This window comes from Tauraco erythrolophus, chromosome 27 (genome assembly GCF_009769465.1).
Source record: "Tauraco erythrolophus isolate bTauEry1 chromosome 27, bTauEry1.pri, whole genome shotgun sequence".
Lineage (NCBI taxonomy): Eukaryota > Metazoa > Chordata > Aves > Musophagiformes > Musophagidae > Tauraco > Tauraco erythrolophus.
In genome coordinates, this window is record NC_141491.1 from 5231014 (window position 1) to 5248980 (window position 17967).

Sequence of the window (17967 nt, forward strand, 5' to 3'; positions counted from 1 at the left end):
GGGACCATCCTCTATTTTCTTGTACTGTCCTGGCCAGGACAGGGAGAATGAAAGGCTTTTCCTTCAGCCCATCTGCCCATGCCCATGTTCTGCATGTATGTACAGCCTAGAATGTAACACGTGTAATATTCAGTATATTGGGTGCACGCTGTATGTATTTGGACAACACAAACAACACAATATTTAGTAATATTTAATAAATACATCTGTTTAAAATGGCAATTTTTATTCTGCATGTTGGCAGCCGCATTAGGTTATTAAGGCTGAAAAGGCACTAGAATCCTACTGAATTTCTCCCTATTTTTTTAACTATCGCCCAGCCAATGCAGACAGCCCAAATGCACTTTGATTTTGGGTCAGCAACGCCAGATTTGGGGAACGCGGTGCTGCCGCGGGCATCGTTCTGAGCAGCCTTACAGAGCACAGCGCTGGGGTGGGGAGGGAGAAAAGCAAACCCAGCTCCTTGGGTTTTTCTTCCTGCAAAGAATATCCGAGAGTCAGGCAAGGACAAAACTCTTCCAATAGGGAGCACATCTAGGCAATATTTCCCAACCTAACCCAGCGTAACGCCCTGCATCCACCCCTTGTGTAACACCCTCTGGTTTTAAGTGCCTTATACAAGGCTTCGCGCACTCAGTGCTGAGCTGTGCCTAAGCCGGGATTGATGCAGGATCCGATTTAGGAAAACACCCTTGATGAAGAAAGCACGAAGCAAAGAGGAAAATTTTGCACGGATGTTTCCAAGAGGGATGGCACAGTAACACGAGGGCCAACCCCGGAAGGGCTCCAAGGCACTTCAGATCCCCGTGGTATAAAAGGGGAGCTTCGGTTCCGCCCTGAGCATCCGAGCTGGCTGTGGTCGAGGATTACAAGAGCTGTTTTGATCAGGGGAAAATTTCTGTTTTTAGCACAGGCAGCAATTAAAATAGCTCGTGAATCTAACCACCCCAGGGAGCTGTCATAAAAGGAGGCGGAAAGTCCATCTTCTGGACTTTGCAGCCAGAAATGAGCCTGGAGAAAGCAGAGGAGAAGGGAGCTTGAGGTTCACCTGCTGGAAGAGGACAACTCGAGACATCGAGCCGGATACGCCAGTTTGATCTCGAGATGGCTGATCTCCGGGGTTCGAGCACCCCTTTCTCGCTCTCCTTTTCGGGCAGTGGCTTTCTCGCCCTGTACCAGGTTGGGGTGGTGCAGTCCCTCCAGGAGTTGGCTCCCGAACTTCTCAAGTCCGCGTGCAAAGTCTACGGATCGTCTGCCGGCTCGCTTGTTGCCGCTGCCGTGGTGTGCAGCATCAGCCTCGGTAAGACAATTATTACCTCGATTTCCTTACTATAGATTTTTTTTGATTTCAAAACAGAAATGGAGGAGCTAATGCCTTAAAGCACCAGTGGGGATGTGATACTGGTGTAACTCGTATCACTCGCAAAGCGTAAAAGAAATCTGCAGATGTTGCAGCAGCAGTTTTGGGTGGCGTAAGCTGAAGGAGCCGGTTATTACTGCGTGAATGTTATCTCTGATGGTCAGGTAGATACTGCATGGGTAAATCTGGACGTACCTGTATTTTATTGGCTCACTTTCCTGCTCCCACTGAAGGAGCAGATCGCCTTCTCTTCTGCTACGAGGTTGAAGGAGTGCTGAGATGCGTCTCAAAGCAAGTCTACGTGGCCACGGTGGGTGGATCTACCTATGGAAAGACCCTTGTCCCCTATGGATCAGGCCCCTTGGCATCCTTTGCTATGACAGGACACGAGTGGCTGTGACATAGGTACCTACAGAGCTGACAGCCCTGTTTGTGTGTTGCTTCGGGTTATCCCACCCAACCTTCCCAGCACAAGAGAAGATGTGGCGTGATTCCCGTTTCCCGACAGCGGAGCGCTTTTCCTCTTGGCAAAAGCTGAAGGGCTCCTCAGCAGAACAGCAGTCCCCACTCCAGCCTGGGGCTGTGGTTTCTCTTCTTGCTGCAGAAGAGGTTTTACTCTGAACTTGTTTGGACAATGTGGAAGCAGTGCCCCCTAGCAATAAGATCATCTGTGTGTAGAATTAATTCAGAGCACTTAATCCACTTTTAATAATCACATCCTCCCATATTTCCAATTAGTTCCCATGGGTAAACAAGCATACACAAGACTTAAGTCTTTGAGGGCTGATCCAAGCCCCGCTTCGAGTAACGGGGACGTTTAGGAGGAGCAGAGGTTTGAGTGTCCAAATAATGATGGAGGAAGCAGGGAGGAAACAGGCTACAACTCCACTGGAGCTAAAATAATTCAAAACTTTGTCAAATGTATATCTTTATATATATTTTTATATATTATATATTTTTATATTTAGACAATATATTATACCTCATACATTCTATATTATAGATATTATATATACTGTATATTTTATATATATAACACATATATTATATATATTTAGACAAAGCAGGAAGGAATCTCTCTGCCCATATGGGGATGAACTCCTCTACAAATCAGCAAAGGCTCCAAAACTTTCCTCTCTGATTCCTCATGCTGATGTAATTAGATGGAGCTGGGGCCGTCCAGTTTGGTAACTGCTCTTGCTGTGCACACCAGTGCCGAAATGGGGGTCTGCTTCACCGGGGTTGGTAGGTACCATCCACTTAGAGGTGCTGAGATGATCTTGTGCCCAAAACATCTTCCCCAGGGGAAGAAAAGCCCTTTTGGGTGCTGATGACTCTGGTTGGGTTTTTTATAAGGAAAAAGGATGTGGCACAAAGTTTGCCAAATTCATATTGGGGAGGATTAGGACAAAAAGAAGGTTAAAGGTGTGAATGGCCCGTCACGGCGTGTCCCATGAGGTGGCTGCGGTCGTGCACCCTGACCCGGGCTGGGTGAGGAGCTCTGAGCTCTCTGAGCCAGGTTGTCCCCTGTCACCCCACAGGTCACCTCCTGGGGACATGCTTGTCACCAGCAAGCTGGTGGAGGCGGGGACGGTCACGGCATTGCGTGCCAGGGTCATGCCTCGCTTGCCCCGAGTCAAAGCCCCATCCAGACCCAAAGCCCCCAAAGCTGTGGTCGGCTTTCAGCTCCTACCCGGCAGCTTGCGGGCAGTTTTTCCAGGTTTTCCTTCGTTTCCAGGGCACACAGCAGCCAGACAGTGCCCGGCGGGGACATCACCTGCCTGGAGTGTCTCTGGCTCTTTCAGCCTCCCCGAGGACCCTGTGTGAACCCGCCGAGCGTTAATCATCACACCACATGGCCTGAACATCCGCTCAAACCTTTATAACTCCTCTTAATACCTGCGTTGCTCCAGTTGCTCTCAGGACACTCCGTCTAATCCGTCTGTCTGTCCGTGCCTTCAAAGCAACCTCACGAGACAGCCCGCAAACCTTTGCCCCTACAAAGCCACGGTGCTGAGGCAAGCCCGCGGCTTCGTGTCGGAGCCCACCCGGGTGCAAGGATGGCTCTCTGCAGCACCAGGGGGCTCGATAAGCTTTTTGGTGCAGCAGTTTCATCACCCTACGTGGGATATTCCCCCAAGCGACCTCCTCATTTTGGCAAAGGGACCAAGCTCCCTTGCTGGGATCAGGCTGACCACGGGGTTTGGGGCACTCTTCTTCCCCTCCATCACTATGCAGTCTTTAAAACCTGGTGCCTCCCAAGCTCTGCAGCTCTGCTCCTTTAATCCAGGTTCTGGGATGTGCAGACACATGTAATGACTGTTAACACTGGCTGGGAGGTCACTGGGGGAGCTCAGATGAGCGGGGAGTCCCAGTACGGTGGAGCCAGGGTACCTGGCTTGCAGGAAAGCCCTAAGCAGAAGAGGTGGAGGTCTTCTCCTCGTCCTCACCTTTGCACCGTCCCAGCTGCCCCATGAAATCTGGGGCTGCCCACGTGCAAAATCGGAGGTGGAAGGCAGGAGCGTGTTGTGCAAGTCACATTGGCACAGATAACTTGGTGTCTGTCCCTGCGTCCCCCTTCCTGAGGCTCTGTGGAGCCTTTCCCTAATCCCTGGCCAGGCACACTTTGAGCATCCATCTCCGGTGCAGACAGGGGTTTCACCAGCGGGGCTGCACTCAGCAATACGTTGTCCTTTGAGGACACCACGGAGGTGATCTCTCACTTTCTGCCCTGCCACCACGTCCCCCATTATAGCAGCATTATCATCCTGGGGTCCTACACAGAGCTGCAAGAGGCTTTATTTGTGGGGAGTGTTAAAAATAGGATTAAAAATACATGCGTTAGGGCAGCAGTGACATTGACTTTCTCTCTGTCCCTTTTCCTCTCCCCATGTCAGATGACCTAAAGGAATTTTTCTTTGCCATCGCAAAAGAAGCCAGGAAAACCACCCTGGGGCCTCTCTCTCCCAAGTGCAGCTTGCTGGCGAATATCAAGGCTATTTTGCAGAAGATGCTACCAGAAGACTCCTACCAGCTGGCTTCGGGGCGACTGCACATCTCGCTTACGCGGGTGGCGGACGGCCAAAACGTCATCGTCTCTGAGTTCAGCTCGAAGGAGGAACTCATTCAGGTAAAGGGATCTTCCTCTGATGCCATAGGAAGATCTCTACCTACTGCTTGGGGTGGAGGTACCGAAGCATCGATGACTTTAACGGCACTGTTTTCTGCTCAAGATGGGGAGAGTGTCAGGAAGCTCTGCCAGAGCCGTGGTCCCATCACAGTGAGCTCCATAAGGCTTGGAGGGAGGAAGGAAGATCTTAAGTCCAGAGTCAGGCAGGAATAGATCATGCTAAAAAGGCAGAAGGTTTGTTTCCAGTCTCAAAAAGCTGGTGCTGACATGTTGGCCAGCTCTAACAAGTGCTACTGGCTCTTTGCAAAGTGCTGTGTTAATGCTAACATGACCTCTCAGCTTTCTGGACAGGTCTCTCCTTGGCCAAGTCCCATTGGCAGTAACTTTCCTTGTTGCCTCAGCACTTTCCTGGGAGGAAAGAGCCGGACAAAGCGTCTGTGCTGCCAAACAAGCACCTGATTAACCAGTAAATTAGCTGCTGGAGAGAGAATCCCTAACAGAGCTGACTGTGAGGTCGTGGGCTTGCTTGTCCCAGGGAGACGGTAGAAGATGGCAAGTCCATGGAGATGTTGGAGTTCACCCTGTGGTGTCTGCCCTAGGTGAACCCAGGAGCCCGGGATGCTCATTCCCAGCCAATGAGATTGATGGAAAATGGTTGCAAACAGCCCAGCAGTGGCTTTGCTGCTGACAAATTCCAGCTGAATGACAATACACTGTGAGCATGTCTTGGTTTTGTCCAAAACCCTGCAAATATGAAAAATGATCCCAATGTTTCACCTTACCACCATCACAGGGCAGTGTTTGGACAGTGATATATAGATACACAACTCTAACTTTGCTGGCAGCTGTAAAAATGAAAAATGAAGTGCTATGCCCTTATCAAGAGAAGTGTTTCAACTTTATTGAAATGAGATGTGTTTTCCTCTTCTTGAAACCTTTCTTCTTGACACAGTCAAGTGTAAAATCCAGGTGGTACCGACAGCCTGACTCCAGACGATTTGTCAAGCCTGAACTTGCAGGCACCCAGTTGACAGCTTTTGTTCAGGAGAACTTTGGCAGGAACATTTACTTCTGCAATCCCTCTCCTCCCCCAGGCTCTCCTCTGCAGCTGCTTTCTTCCTATCTACTGTGGGTTCATCCCTCCATCCTACCGAGGTGTGGTGAGTGATATTTCCAATAAAACATACGCTCCCAGCAGTACGTTCTTGGGTTTGAACTTTAGATTCCCTTGAGCAGAGAGGGATATATAGGTCTAGGCTGCTGCTTTGGTTAATGGGGGATGATAAAGCCTCTTAGCTTGTTCTTCATCCCATCCAAAGATTATAGCTGGGTGGAATTGCCATCTGGAGAGCCCTCTCCTGCTTTGCCTAAAGACAGAGCCTGGATGACTCGATCTTGCCCTGCAGATCGCCAAAGTGAGGTGAGAGGATGCCCACACTCAGGACTTTGACACACAATCCAGTTGTCCTGGATAGGATCTGTCTGCAGTGCAGATGTCTCCATTAGCTCAAGTGCAGACTTGCATGGCCAAAATATCCGAAGTCCATGGGAGGATGCTCCCCCAAAATCATGCATCTTCGTACCCTGTGAGACACTGCAGTGAAGTCAATAAATTTGGGCTGCCTTGTTGCTAACCCTCAGTGAAGGAGGAGCACGGCAGCGTGGTGGTGAAGCGTGTGCAGATGGAGCACGGAGACACTGAAGCATCGTGACCTGCTTGTGTGTCAAAGCCACGATACCAGATTTGCAGCTGGGATAGCACTGGGATCTTTCCTTGGCTTTTCTTGGTCTGCACTGATCGAGCCTATTTAGCCCTCGGATGTCTGTGCCTGGCTGTCAGGTCAGATCTCCAGCTTACCCTGGTCTGCAGGGCTTGCCCACAAGGTTCATCATGAAGTTTGCAGGACCCAGAGCTCGGTGGCGTTGCTGCGTGAGGCTCCTCTGCGCTGTTCTTTCCCGAGCATTTAATTCGATCAGCTGCAGTCCTTGCAACCTCAGATCCCACTGAGGTGGGTGGTAAATTCGGATTCCTTTTGGAATACAGCAAACAAAGTTTTCCTTGCCCCGTGAGTAATCCTCCAGGGATTTGCAGGCAATTATTAAATGTGGCAACCCTACCGCTTCAGCTCAGGACTTGAAATTTATCCAACACTGTGAATTCAGTGATGTTTGAATTGGCTAATGACTGCCGAAACAACTTTACAAGGCTTTGCGAACGAAAATGATTCTATTTCTGTGTCAATAACCGCTGTGGATTACACACCTGGTCGAGAAGCCAGCTGGGTGCCCTAGGCAGGGCAGCAGAAGGAGCTGGCAAAGGCCGGGATTAAGATCAAGGGGTGGGAAGAGATGTTGTTGAAAGTGGGAAGGGAGGACATGCTGGGACTGGCTCGTGGCAGGAGATGTCACCTTTGCTCTCGGCGACGCTGCCCTCGCGCCCGCTGGCGCAATCCTCGAAGCAAACCCTCCCTCTGCTCTTCCCCCTCAGCGATACATCGACGGAGGATTCACCGGCCTGCAGCCTGTTTCCAGCCTGGAGGAAGCCGTGATCACTGTGTCCCCGTTCACGGGAGAGCTGGATATCTGTCCGCGGGATTGTCCCGCTATCTTCTTCTGTTTCCAGATCTTCAACGGCAGCATTCAGATCTCCATAGAGAACCTCTGCAGGATTAGCTATGCTCTTTTCCCACCTAGCACCATGGTAAGCCCACCAGGTCTTCTTCCCAGCTTTGTTTTGGTTAAAACCAAAGCTGGGCCTGCCTTCCCAAGCTTTAAGGTTCAGTTCAATCTCCATCATTAATTAATCAGATTTCAAGGGGGGAAGGCAGCACCCATTGGTTTTGCAGTGCATCCCAGGCCAACTTGGGATGGAGTCCACTCTGATTTGACAATCTGCAAAGGACCAATGCTTTGGTGGTTGGAAACCAGCCTGGGCTTGGAAACCAACCTGTGCTTGTTGCCTTCCCAAACAGGCCACCCCAACCCTCCGTGGTCAAACAGCCTTGGATAGATCCTGCCAGTGGCTGGATGGAGAGCTCTTTAGTGACCTCCAGTGTTTCTCCTTGCAGGTCTTGAATGACATTTTCTCCCAAGGGTACCAGGACACTGCCCTTTTCCTCTACAGGAACAGTAAGTGTTACCCCAAGACCTGAAGGGCAGCCGAGAAGCATGATGCACGTGCAACATCAGCCCTTTCTTTCCATGTCTCGCAGATGCCTTTGGTGTCAACTACTTCGATGGCAATTTCCGCTTCGCCACCATGTGTGGGAGGAACGACTATGTACAACCCAAGAGGACGTACACCGGCCTGTACAAAAGGGTACCGCAGTGCCTGGCTCCTTGCTTCCTGCCAGGTAGAGGAGTTGGGGGTACTGATCTTGGGTTTTGGGGGTGGCTGGGGCCACTGAGGGCTGCTGCAGTCTTTGAAAGGAGCAATATTATACTTAAGACATTATTGAGTTTTTATTATAGTAAATATTTCTAGATCTGTAGCAGCTGTTTGTAAGAGCAGCTCGAGCTGGATTCTGGCCTGGGCTTCAGTAGCTGCAGGCTGAGCTGCAGCAAGGGTTGCTGGACAAGAGGAATTAGTGCACTTATTGGGTTATCGCTAATTACTGGTCTTTATTTACTTCTGTGTTGTCATTCTTGGGCACAGGCTTGGCCCTGTGGAGGAAGGAGCAGATGACTGGACTGCAGGATCCACTGTCAAAGGTCCTGCTGCAGCCATACAGGCTGCCAGCTCTTGTCAGGAAGGGGTAAGAACATCTTGACAGAGGCTTCAAAGCTGAGAGTGATACAGAAACCCGGGGCTGTGCCTTCAGCAGTGGCGAGACAGCTGAAGGGATGCATGGTGCGAGATTAGCAGGAGGCATACAGGTGCCCCTGCGAGCCCAGCATGGGGGCACGTGATGGCCTGTAGCATCCTACATGGCAGCTCCATGAGAAACAGATGGGGCAGGGTGGGCTGGTGGCAAGTCCCTTCTTTTCTACAGACCAGGGCAAGTTGATGCACATCTACTGCATAAATAGGCTTAGCGGCATCCCAGTCCTCTGCAGGAGGATTTGGTATTCCCTGAAGGCAAGCTTTCAGGGAGAGTGGGCATGGCTAGAGGGACACCACAGGGTTGCTTGGTCATGAAAAATAGTATTACAGTGTGCATTTACCATTAACACCCTCCCTCTTTTGCTGCATTTACCAGTCGTTAAAATCTGCCTGTTTATTTTGGTTTTGCAGGCTGAAGAAGGTGTGGGGGCTGCTGGAAAGTGTCAACACCATGGTTAGATGGTTCCAGAAGCTCCTCCAAACCATGCTGCCTGGTTTGCCCAAGAAAGACTTGGCCAGGGGGTGAGGTGCTTGGGGGATGCAAACCCTCAGTGGAGGGAGGGCAGGGTGCAGAGCAAGGAAATCCCTGGGGAACCTCACCCATGGGTCCCTGATGCTGAGCTTGGCTAAAAATTCCAAATCTGAGGTACTGTACAGTAAAAGGAGCTAATTTTTCCCCATTATGTTATATATTTAGTGACATCTCAAAGCAGCTATGAACCAGCTTAGTGCTGCTTCCCTACAGCAAAATATTCTTGCTCCAGAGAAAGCCCTTCGGTATCAAATGTCCCTGGGGCTACTTGTCCTGGTCGGATCACTGGCCCTGACTCAACTAACTGCCAGCTTGTTCCTTTAGGTAACTGTCCTGGATGGTCCCTGGGGGTCTCCGACACCACGTGGTTCTGCTGCCCCAGGAAGCGGTGGGACGCACCGGAGCTCATTTCACACAGCGGCACGGCTGCTGGTTATTTACGGAGTTTTTAGGGGGTGGGTGTTTTTTCACTGGGGGAAACTGTCTGATTTATTTTCCAGCGCTGCTGCCGCAGTCTCCCTGCCCAGGCCTGACCTGCTGTAACACGACAGCCGGGCCGCAGCTCCGCGCGGGGAGATGGGGCATCTTTACTCGCATGCTGGTGCAGCCTGGCTGCTGGTTTCCCTGGCCACTCTGCTTGCTGGTCACCAGCAGCATCCCTCCCCCTGCCTTAATGCAGATTGCAGGGCAGGCATTTGCCAGGAAATGTCACATTTTAAGTGCTTGCCTCCCACTCAAAAACTTTCAGAGAGATTCATCAAACGGAAAACAGAGAGAGGGAAAAGCCTTAGGGAGCATCACACTGGGCAGGAACTCATTTTTATCCAATTTCCTCAAGTTATTTTACCAATCACCTATTTTTGAGCTTCATACACCCTCGGAGGCCTGCTTCTCCCGCCAGCGGAGGTAGGCACATATTTGGACCCCTCTGAATTTGCAGCTGTGAAGAAGGATGAAGAAACCTAAAGATCAACCTCCCCCTGCTTCAAAGTACCGCAGCCTTGCAGACCGCATCTCCCATCGCACCAGGGGACCTGACATTTCACAGCTACACCAGTTTTTCCCATGTGATCTTCTGTAACCCACTGCTCTGAACACCCTATGGTCCATGCAAACACACCTCGTGTTGCTGGTCTGTACGTAGAACGAATCAGCAGCGCTTTTATCTCAAATACATTCTGCACATCGGAGGCTGACGGGTTGGCTTTACCCCAACTGGGTCCCTCCTGTTTGTTGGCTCCCGATGGACAAACGGATCACAACAGCACAAGCTGTTTATTTGGATAAACAGCTTGTTTAATTGCACAAAGGGAAATGGTACAGAGAGAAGTTTCATCCAAAGCACCTTGGAGACTGCAGGCATGAATGTGGGGAATAGCTGCTGGCTGCACTGGTGTAAACAGATCCAAAGTTTACTATGAATGCTCAGTGTGTTACTGATGTAATATGTTCTGTTATCTCTGGTTGAAAGCAATGACCTGGGAATATTTTCTCTGCAATGAGCTTTCTAAAAGAAACCTGGATGGTTATTTGCATTAGATCCATCAAAACCTACTCCTGTCTCCCTTCCATCCTGGATGGATTTACCTCTCAACCCCAGAGGCACCCACCACTCCCCGGGCAGGAGCAAGGCCAGTCAGTCCATCATTTGCTGTTGCTCATACTGCACTTCTGCCTTCTCTCCCAGGCAGATGGCCCCACTTCTGCAACAGCCTTCTGGCTCCTGGTCTTCCTAGCAAAGCACCACCACCTCCAGGCAGGATACAACCATTTCAATCAGCCTCAGGCAGTTACACTCTCTCTATTCAAATGGGAATTAAAATTCCCAAAAGAAAATTCTCAGATAAGAATTGGACACCCAAATCCTCTAAATTTGTCTGTAAATCTCAGCCACAAACAGGAGCATAGTTTGAACTACCCAGTGCATCACACTTGCCCCTGCATGACATGGTGCTTGATCATAAAAAGTTACTGAAACTTTGAGAACTTCAACAAAAAACACACCTGTGGGGAACACCCAAACCAAACCAGTCACAGCACAAAGCCCTCCTGTTCCAAACTTGCAGAGATGTGCTAAGACAGAAGTATTTAATGGCTCATCACTCAAATCAGCTGTCTCTTGCTTTATTAATCCCCCATCTTTCCAAACAAGCACGCTTGATGCTACCCCTGTCTCTCCTCCACATGAGCTTGGAGCTAATGGCAAAAGGAGGTCTTGCCAGAGGCAATGGATAGAGGCAAAGTTTGGCATCTCTTGGATCTCAAGGAACTTGTTTCACCCCTGGGGAAGCAAGCTGGGAAACCCAGCTGCGCCCAGTTCAAACCAGTTGCAATAGATCCTGTTTTCACCCCGAAATGCCTCCGTTAAAGGTGGGTCATGGGAATCCCCTGGGATCTGCGGGGGGTAGAAGGGGGGTTGTGGCCCTGCCTGTGCTGGTGGCATCACTGCTGCAGAGAGCTCTTCAGTGCAGGTCGGTGTCTGTCTGCAGGCTGGGCTGTAAGTGGCTCTTTCTCTCTTTAGAACGTGAACTGGGTTCAACGGCAGCAGCAGGGTCAAAACTGCTCTTCTGCAACTGGCTTGGCCCTAAAGGGAGAAAAACCATGTTGGTCAGTCTGACAGGCACTTCTGGCAGATCCAGTGAGACAAACTGGATTCAAATACCTGATCAGGGCTGCTACCCTCCCTCTTATTGTCTAGAGGGTAATAGGATAAGCAGGTTTTGATATCCTTAAAATATTGCCCTCGTACCACTGTCCTGTTGCTTGCCCTGGTCTGCATCGAACTGAGCAGCGACACGAAGCCTGAGGTGGATGGGATGAGAGTTTGGAGACAGCCCAAGTCGGCAGGAGCTCTCTCTAAAACGAGATCCTACTGCAGAACTAGTGGGAAGGGGAGTCCTGGGGCCTGATCCATGGAACTGAGCCAAAGGAAAACAAACGCGTGTCGGATCCTGCCGGTGCCTCTGGCTGTTGGCTGCAGGTGCTTCGTGCCAGACTCTGCTTCTAGTCTAGATGCTAAGGAGGGTGCAGCTCGGTGTGCCACTGTCCTGGTGGGCACATGGATAAAAATGTAAATACTGTGGTTAACCCACTAATCCAGCCTGAGCCTTGCTGGTGTGCAGGCTCTACCGCAGCAGTAGTCCTTTGGGGATATTCTGATTTATAGCCTTTTCCTGGCCTAGATCATCAGGGCTTTTCCTTCCCAGAACTGAAATCTTGATGTGCTTCTCCTCTGGAGACAGAGAGCCCTGACTTACCTCTTGGTTGCTCTCTGGCCAAACAGATGAATCTAGATTCCTTCCACGGGTGACCTTAGGCTGGTGAAAAATGTTGCAGCCCAGCTGCAAACCAGAGACCAAGAGACTCCTGATGGCCCAGAGCCTGCCCAGCCTCCAAAGAAACCTGGTTCCCACTATGTTGCTTTCAAAAGCTACCGATGAAGGCTTTAAAAAGGCAAGCATGGAAGCAAACTGTACAGCCTAACACTGCGTGCTGCATTTCTCTAGTGGGTCTCTTCCCACTTGCAGAGTTGTTTTGTCTTCAATGGAAAAGTCTTCTTTGCTTTCATTTTATGCTTTCCAAGCTTTTATTTTTAGATCCGGAATGGTAATGGTCCTGTTCTTTCCCCTTTATATTCCTCATTTGGTGTGGTCCTTGTAGATATAGCAGAACGCTATTTGGGTCTTTTTTCACTATTTCTTTAATTTATGTGGCAACATTTTAAACCATCGTCATGTTGGGCAGTGTAATTTTTCCTAAGATGACAAATTCTGAAATGTTGAAAGACTCAGAAAGAAAAAGAAAATAAATAATAAAATGGAAAGCAAAAAAAGTTGCACTCCAGCACATACTCCTTTATATTCTGCTAGCAACAGTAAGACAAACTGGAATCTGAAATGCTGAGGGTTCACCAGTTTTCCATGTCAAAACTGAAATGGGAGAGGGCGTTATTTTGCATAGGATTGCAGAAAACTAGAAGTTTTGGATTTAAACCTGCCTTATGTTGCTTAACAATGACACAGTAGAGATTACCTGCAGCGCTAATAAGCTTTTCTGGCACTTCGGTGTTTACACATGGCCGCACACCAGAGCAACTAAGCAGAAATTTTGATTTGACTGGCACAGCAAACCCAGCTCTGATCATTGAGACACTGCTGCTGCCCTCACCCTTAATGAAACGAAGCGTGGGCAGGACCTGTCATTACCTCACAAGGTGAGTAAATGGTTTTCTTTGTAGAAAAAGCTACTTCTCCAAAGAGCCCTTCTGACCCAGCCACAGCCTAAGCCCTCAAACCTCACCCCAAACCAGTTCAGCATGAGGCTTCACTAATAACTGCTAACCCAAGATGAGACTCTCTCCCATTCCTGATGTTCTCACCTACTGGAGCCTGCAAAAACCCAGATAGCCTTTTTTGGCAGTGAGAGCCCTGGGCAAGGGTCACTTGGCTAATGAAAACTGATGGGGTAAAGGAAGCGCTAGTCCTCTACCTTTCTGATGGTGGAGAAGGTGGTGTGGGGCTTCCTCTTCCACTTCATCTGCTGCCTGAATGGTCCCTGGATTCTCTTTGGTGTCATCCTCAGGGTCTGTGGCTCTGGAGCAAAGTACTCTTGTTTCTGGCTTCTGGTGCAGGGTCTCTTCACCTTTCTGACATGATTCATTGGCCAATGAAGGCATAAAGTCATCATCAAGGTAATTTATACCAAATTCACCTGGTGGGAAGAGAATCCAGCTCTCTGGTTGTTGCTCAACTACTCAGTATGACCAGGGCTGACTGGAAATTAGGGGGACTGATGGCAGCAGTGCATGGCTAATCCGAGTTGGGCTTCTGGGTCAGGGATCACCAAACACTGCTGCTTTGTGCATCAATGGGTTATCAGTCAAACACCATACAGGGCATCTACACTTCTGTCTAGGTCCTGGGGACCTGCAATCCCTGCAAAGTTCTACCATGCCAAGTGTGGCAGAGAAAAGGGGATTTAACATCATCAGAGGGGAAGGGGTCACCTCAAGGGGGAAGCTTCACAGGAAGCTTCAGGAGAGGCCACAGAGAGGATAGGACTCAAGCAATTCTGGCAATGCCAGGGATGCAGGGATCTCTCTACCTCAATCGCTCCAGATGCACTGGCAGCACCTTCTATTAGCCATTAGCCAACTAATGTTGTAAGAGAAGCATCCGACCTACCTGCTTCTCACTCCCAATCACTTACTCAGTCTTTTTAAGAAGACGACTGTGTCCTCGTAGCCATGTTTACGAATCTCGTCCAGAGCCTGCAGGGGAGAGATGGTAGTCAGGGCAGATGGGCCAGCTATAGGGGCCTTATGGCTCTGGGTACCTGTAGAAGCAGCTCACTTGACGTGTGGGCATCTGAAAAATACACTGCAAACGGCAGATGTTTCTTTTTGATATATGTAAAATACAATCAGAGATTTGGAAAGTGAAGAAGGCAGCTGCGCTATCTTTGGGGCAGATGTCGTATTCGCCAGCGAAAGAAGAGATGGTGATCGTGTTCCGGGAGACGAAGTTGTTCTGCCACATGGCGAGTTCCCCATCAACGTAATGCTAGGAGAGAAAACAAGGAACCCTGAGCCTTCCTCTTTTCAGAGAGATCAGTGCTGTGTCACATGTGCATGCATTTGGGGTTTCTTCCCCACCCAGTCCCAAGCTAGACTGAGGTACTGGAGCTACAGAGATCCCCTTCCAGGGTACAGCCCTGACCACTGTCCTGTGTGCTCCAGGTCTACACCCACCACTTCCTCCCTTCCAGTTGAAAAATTACTCTTTAATGAAATCACGGGAAAAACGTAGCAGAAAGGAGTTGAGCTAACTCCATGGACAGGCTGAGGGTGGATGCTTTCGTGAGAAGGTCAGGTCTGTCTGCAGTGAGGTCAGATCGTGGGGCACCTGGGTGCAGTTCTTCCCTCTGCAGACACTGTGTGAGCACAGCACCAAACAGCTGTGGTGGCAAACGCGGGTATAAATATGCTGAATGCCACCACTGGAGAAAGGACACGGGCTAGATGGGCCCTTGGCCTGAGCTGGGATGGGATCTCCAAGGCTACTCACCACTCCATTGTACTTAGGAGGTATGAATCCAAAATACACAGGGACGAAGCAGCTGCATATCACAGCCTGTGGGTGAAATGGAAAACACAGAAGTGAGTAAAAAGCCACAAAAACCTGTTGCCTTTGGGAAGGGTGGCTCATCTGTGAACGCCAAAACTGGGACCCATGGCTGGGTTATTGAACACCACTGACTATTGAGGACCAGACCATGTCTGATGACCACAGACAGGGTTGGAGAGGTAGGAAGGTAACCTCTGAAATGCCTCATTTTACTCCCTGCATACCCAGGCCCTGTAGATAATTCAGCCAGCAATCAAAAGGGCTGATTTTTAAAATGGTTTTCAGCTTGTGACCCTGTCTGGCTTCAGAGGGCGGCGAGGACGTAAATTGAATCATGGTATGCACCCCCGCGAGGCCCCAGGCTTCTGCTGCGGGTGCCGTGGGGCATGGGCATGCAGGACATCTCCCACAGCTCTCCTGGCAGGGTGGCTGTGGCTGCTCTCACCTGGATGAGGTCCTCCCTGGAGGCAAAATCCGAAACCGTCACGCTTCTCCAGTCGCGCAATCGGGTGAGGATGATATGCAGCTTTCCAGATACCAGCTGGTGGGCGTTCGTAGGCAGGTGTTTGTTTAAGACGTCCTTTAAGATTTTAGGGATTGTTCCTCCAGGAATAAATCCCCATAAAGAGAATTTCAAAGCACGCAGGAAGGACAGCTTCACCTCATCTAAAGCAAAGCAATAATTCCACGTACCTTAGGTTATTATCTATGTACTTTCTGGGCTGCACTTCCACCTGGTAAAGGGGCATTTTACCATGCTGGTAAATGCTCATAAAGAGCCATTATCTTCTTTAGGGCTGAAGCTCTCGTGAGTGGACCCAGATTTTCCAAGGACCTTCAATATTGCAGGAAACAGAAATTTTTTGTTTTCTTTTCCCATCTCTCTCCATTTCCTCCACAAGACATCTTAAAAATTTTTGGAGATATGGGAGAAAATTGACAGGAAGCCTTTGTGTAACATTTCCCCGTGTTGGCTCCGCATCTATGTGCCCTGAACGTATTTCTCAGCTGTGTGACTGTAACTTTCTTTTTATTCCATGCATCAGCAACACTGATCCTCTCCATATTCAATATTTCCTTTCCCCTCTGGGTTTTTGGAGTCTACCAACAACCTCAAATGCCTTATTAGGGAGAGCACTTTTGTTTCTTATACTCGATATGCTTACCATTAATTCAAATTAAAAAGATTCAATGACTAATTTAATCCCTATATCTAGTCTATTTTCTCTGTGCTGGTTAAGTTACCCATGTTTTCCACTCTTAAAGAAGTCAATGAAGTAAAATTCTGAGGAATTAACCACTCACTGATTAAGGATAATTTAAAAAAGAAAAGATCCTTTGCAGGTCCAAAATTTCCAAACATGTGATCTCTTTAGACACAGACTAAATAGAAGCGCATAGCCCTTACCTTGATCACACTCACACAATGTAAGTGTAGCTACAACCGATCCTGAAGATGCCCCATAGATCCTGGATGCAGATTTCAGCATGTCAGGTGACAATTCCTGCAAAGCAGCTACAACTCCAGCTTCATATGCTATCAAGAAACTGCAGCCTCTGAACAGTAGAGAGAAAGGTCTTTTCTCATTTCCATTCGTCTTCATCACCTCTGCTAAGACCAAATGCTCAAGCCACAAGAAAGCAGCTGCCCAGGACAGCCAATACTTAGCTGTGGCTGTTCCCAACCCACTTCTGTTTCTGGCCACACTCTTGCTGTCTTATATCTCCCTGTTTGACATAGATCTCCAAGCCAAATGTCCAGTGAAACAGCAGCAGTGGGCAGAAGTGGGTGATGTGATGCTTTAATACCCAAGGCCATCCATTAAAACCAAATGACTACGTTGCAATGTGTTTCTAAGGTGTGCACTTAGCTGCTGGGTAAAAGCCCCAGGTGACATGGACAGCCACGTGTCACACTGATGTGTTGGGGAAGCAGCCCGGGGAGGTCAGCAGGGCCTCAGAAGTGAGCCCTCCAGAGAGAAAAGCTGCTTCCCCAAGCTGGTGGGCTGCTTTAGCCTAAGTTTCCAGCTTCTTGAGAGTTAGGAATCAGCAAATACTCCCTGGTATACAAGTCTTGCAAGATGCTGCTCAAAACTGTCTTACCCTATTTGTAATATGTTACCAAATCCCATCCCAGGGAGTGGAGAAGTTGGAGAAGGTGATAGGATTATTAAAGAAATCACAACCCAAGTTGTTTTCCTAGTGTCACAATTTCAGGGTTTGAGTTTGCTTACAAAAGGGTAAAAATACAGAGTCCAGGTAACAACTTGTGGCTCAATCTGCCTCCTAAATAGCTGAGGTTTCAAAAGAGCAACAGGTCAATAAAGAAGTAAAGAGGGAGGAAAAAACCTCTGACAAACACAGTGATCTATTGATCATCCATCCAGAAAGGCAAAGTCTCCTTAGTCTTGCAGCTGGGCAAGACACTGGGAAACTGCTACAGGGAGAAGCAGCACTGAAAGCTGGGCAAGAGCAGAGCAGCTGTCCCAGCACAAACAACAAGAACTGGGACATATTTCTCTGAGATAGATGAAAATCTACCCAATGCCTTCAGGTAAAAAGGCTTCCAAAACCACCTGGGAGATGCTTCTCTCCCTCTTGCTGTGTGTTGAGGCAGTGCTGGGTGAGTTTTGTAGCTGGATGTAGCCCTGATCTGTGCAAGGGGGCTGCAAAGTAACCCTGATGACCACGTAGCAGCTGTGCTGGGCATGCTGGTGCTAACAGGGCTGCGGTCTCCACTAAACCCCAAGCTCCTGTTGTCCGAACACCAGTGGCACAGTGTTAATCCAGCTGCAATTCCACATGGGAACAGTGTATGTCACCATCCATCTCCACCCACGAGCCAAGACACTAAGCTCCTTGCACACACCTTGCATGAGCATTGCAGATCCTACTGCTGAACTGCAAAGGAAAAAGAGCAAAAAAAGAGTGTGGGCAGCAGGTCGAGGGAAGTGATTCTGCCCCTCTACTCAGCTCTCCTGAGACCCCACCTGGAAT

General features: G+C 49.3%; 1 protein-coding gene across 1 annotated transcript; it reads left to right on the top strand.

Annotated features, from left to right (window-relative positions):
* The first annotated feature begins 1104 nt into the window (after window positions 1–1104).
* PNPLA1 (patatin like domain 1, omega-hydroxyceramide transacylase) lies at window positions 1105–16735 on the top strand. The gene is given in 10 exon segments (XM_086627402.1): window positions 1105–1300; window positions 4258–4490; window positions 5585–5650; window positions 6979–7191; window positions 7559–7619; window positions 7703–7843; window positions 8146–8245; window positions 8725–8835; window positions 15748–15967; window positions 16712–16735. Coding segments are annotated over 10 exon segments (1365 nt in total).
* Window positions 16736–17967: the final 1232 nt, after the last annotated feature.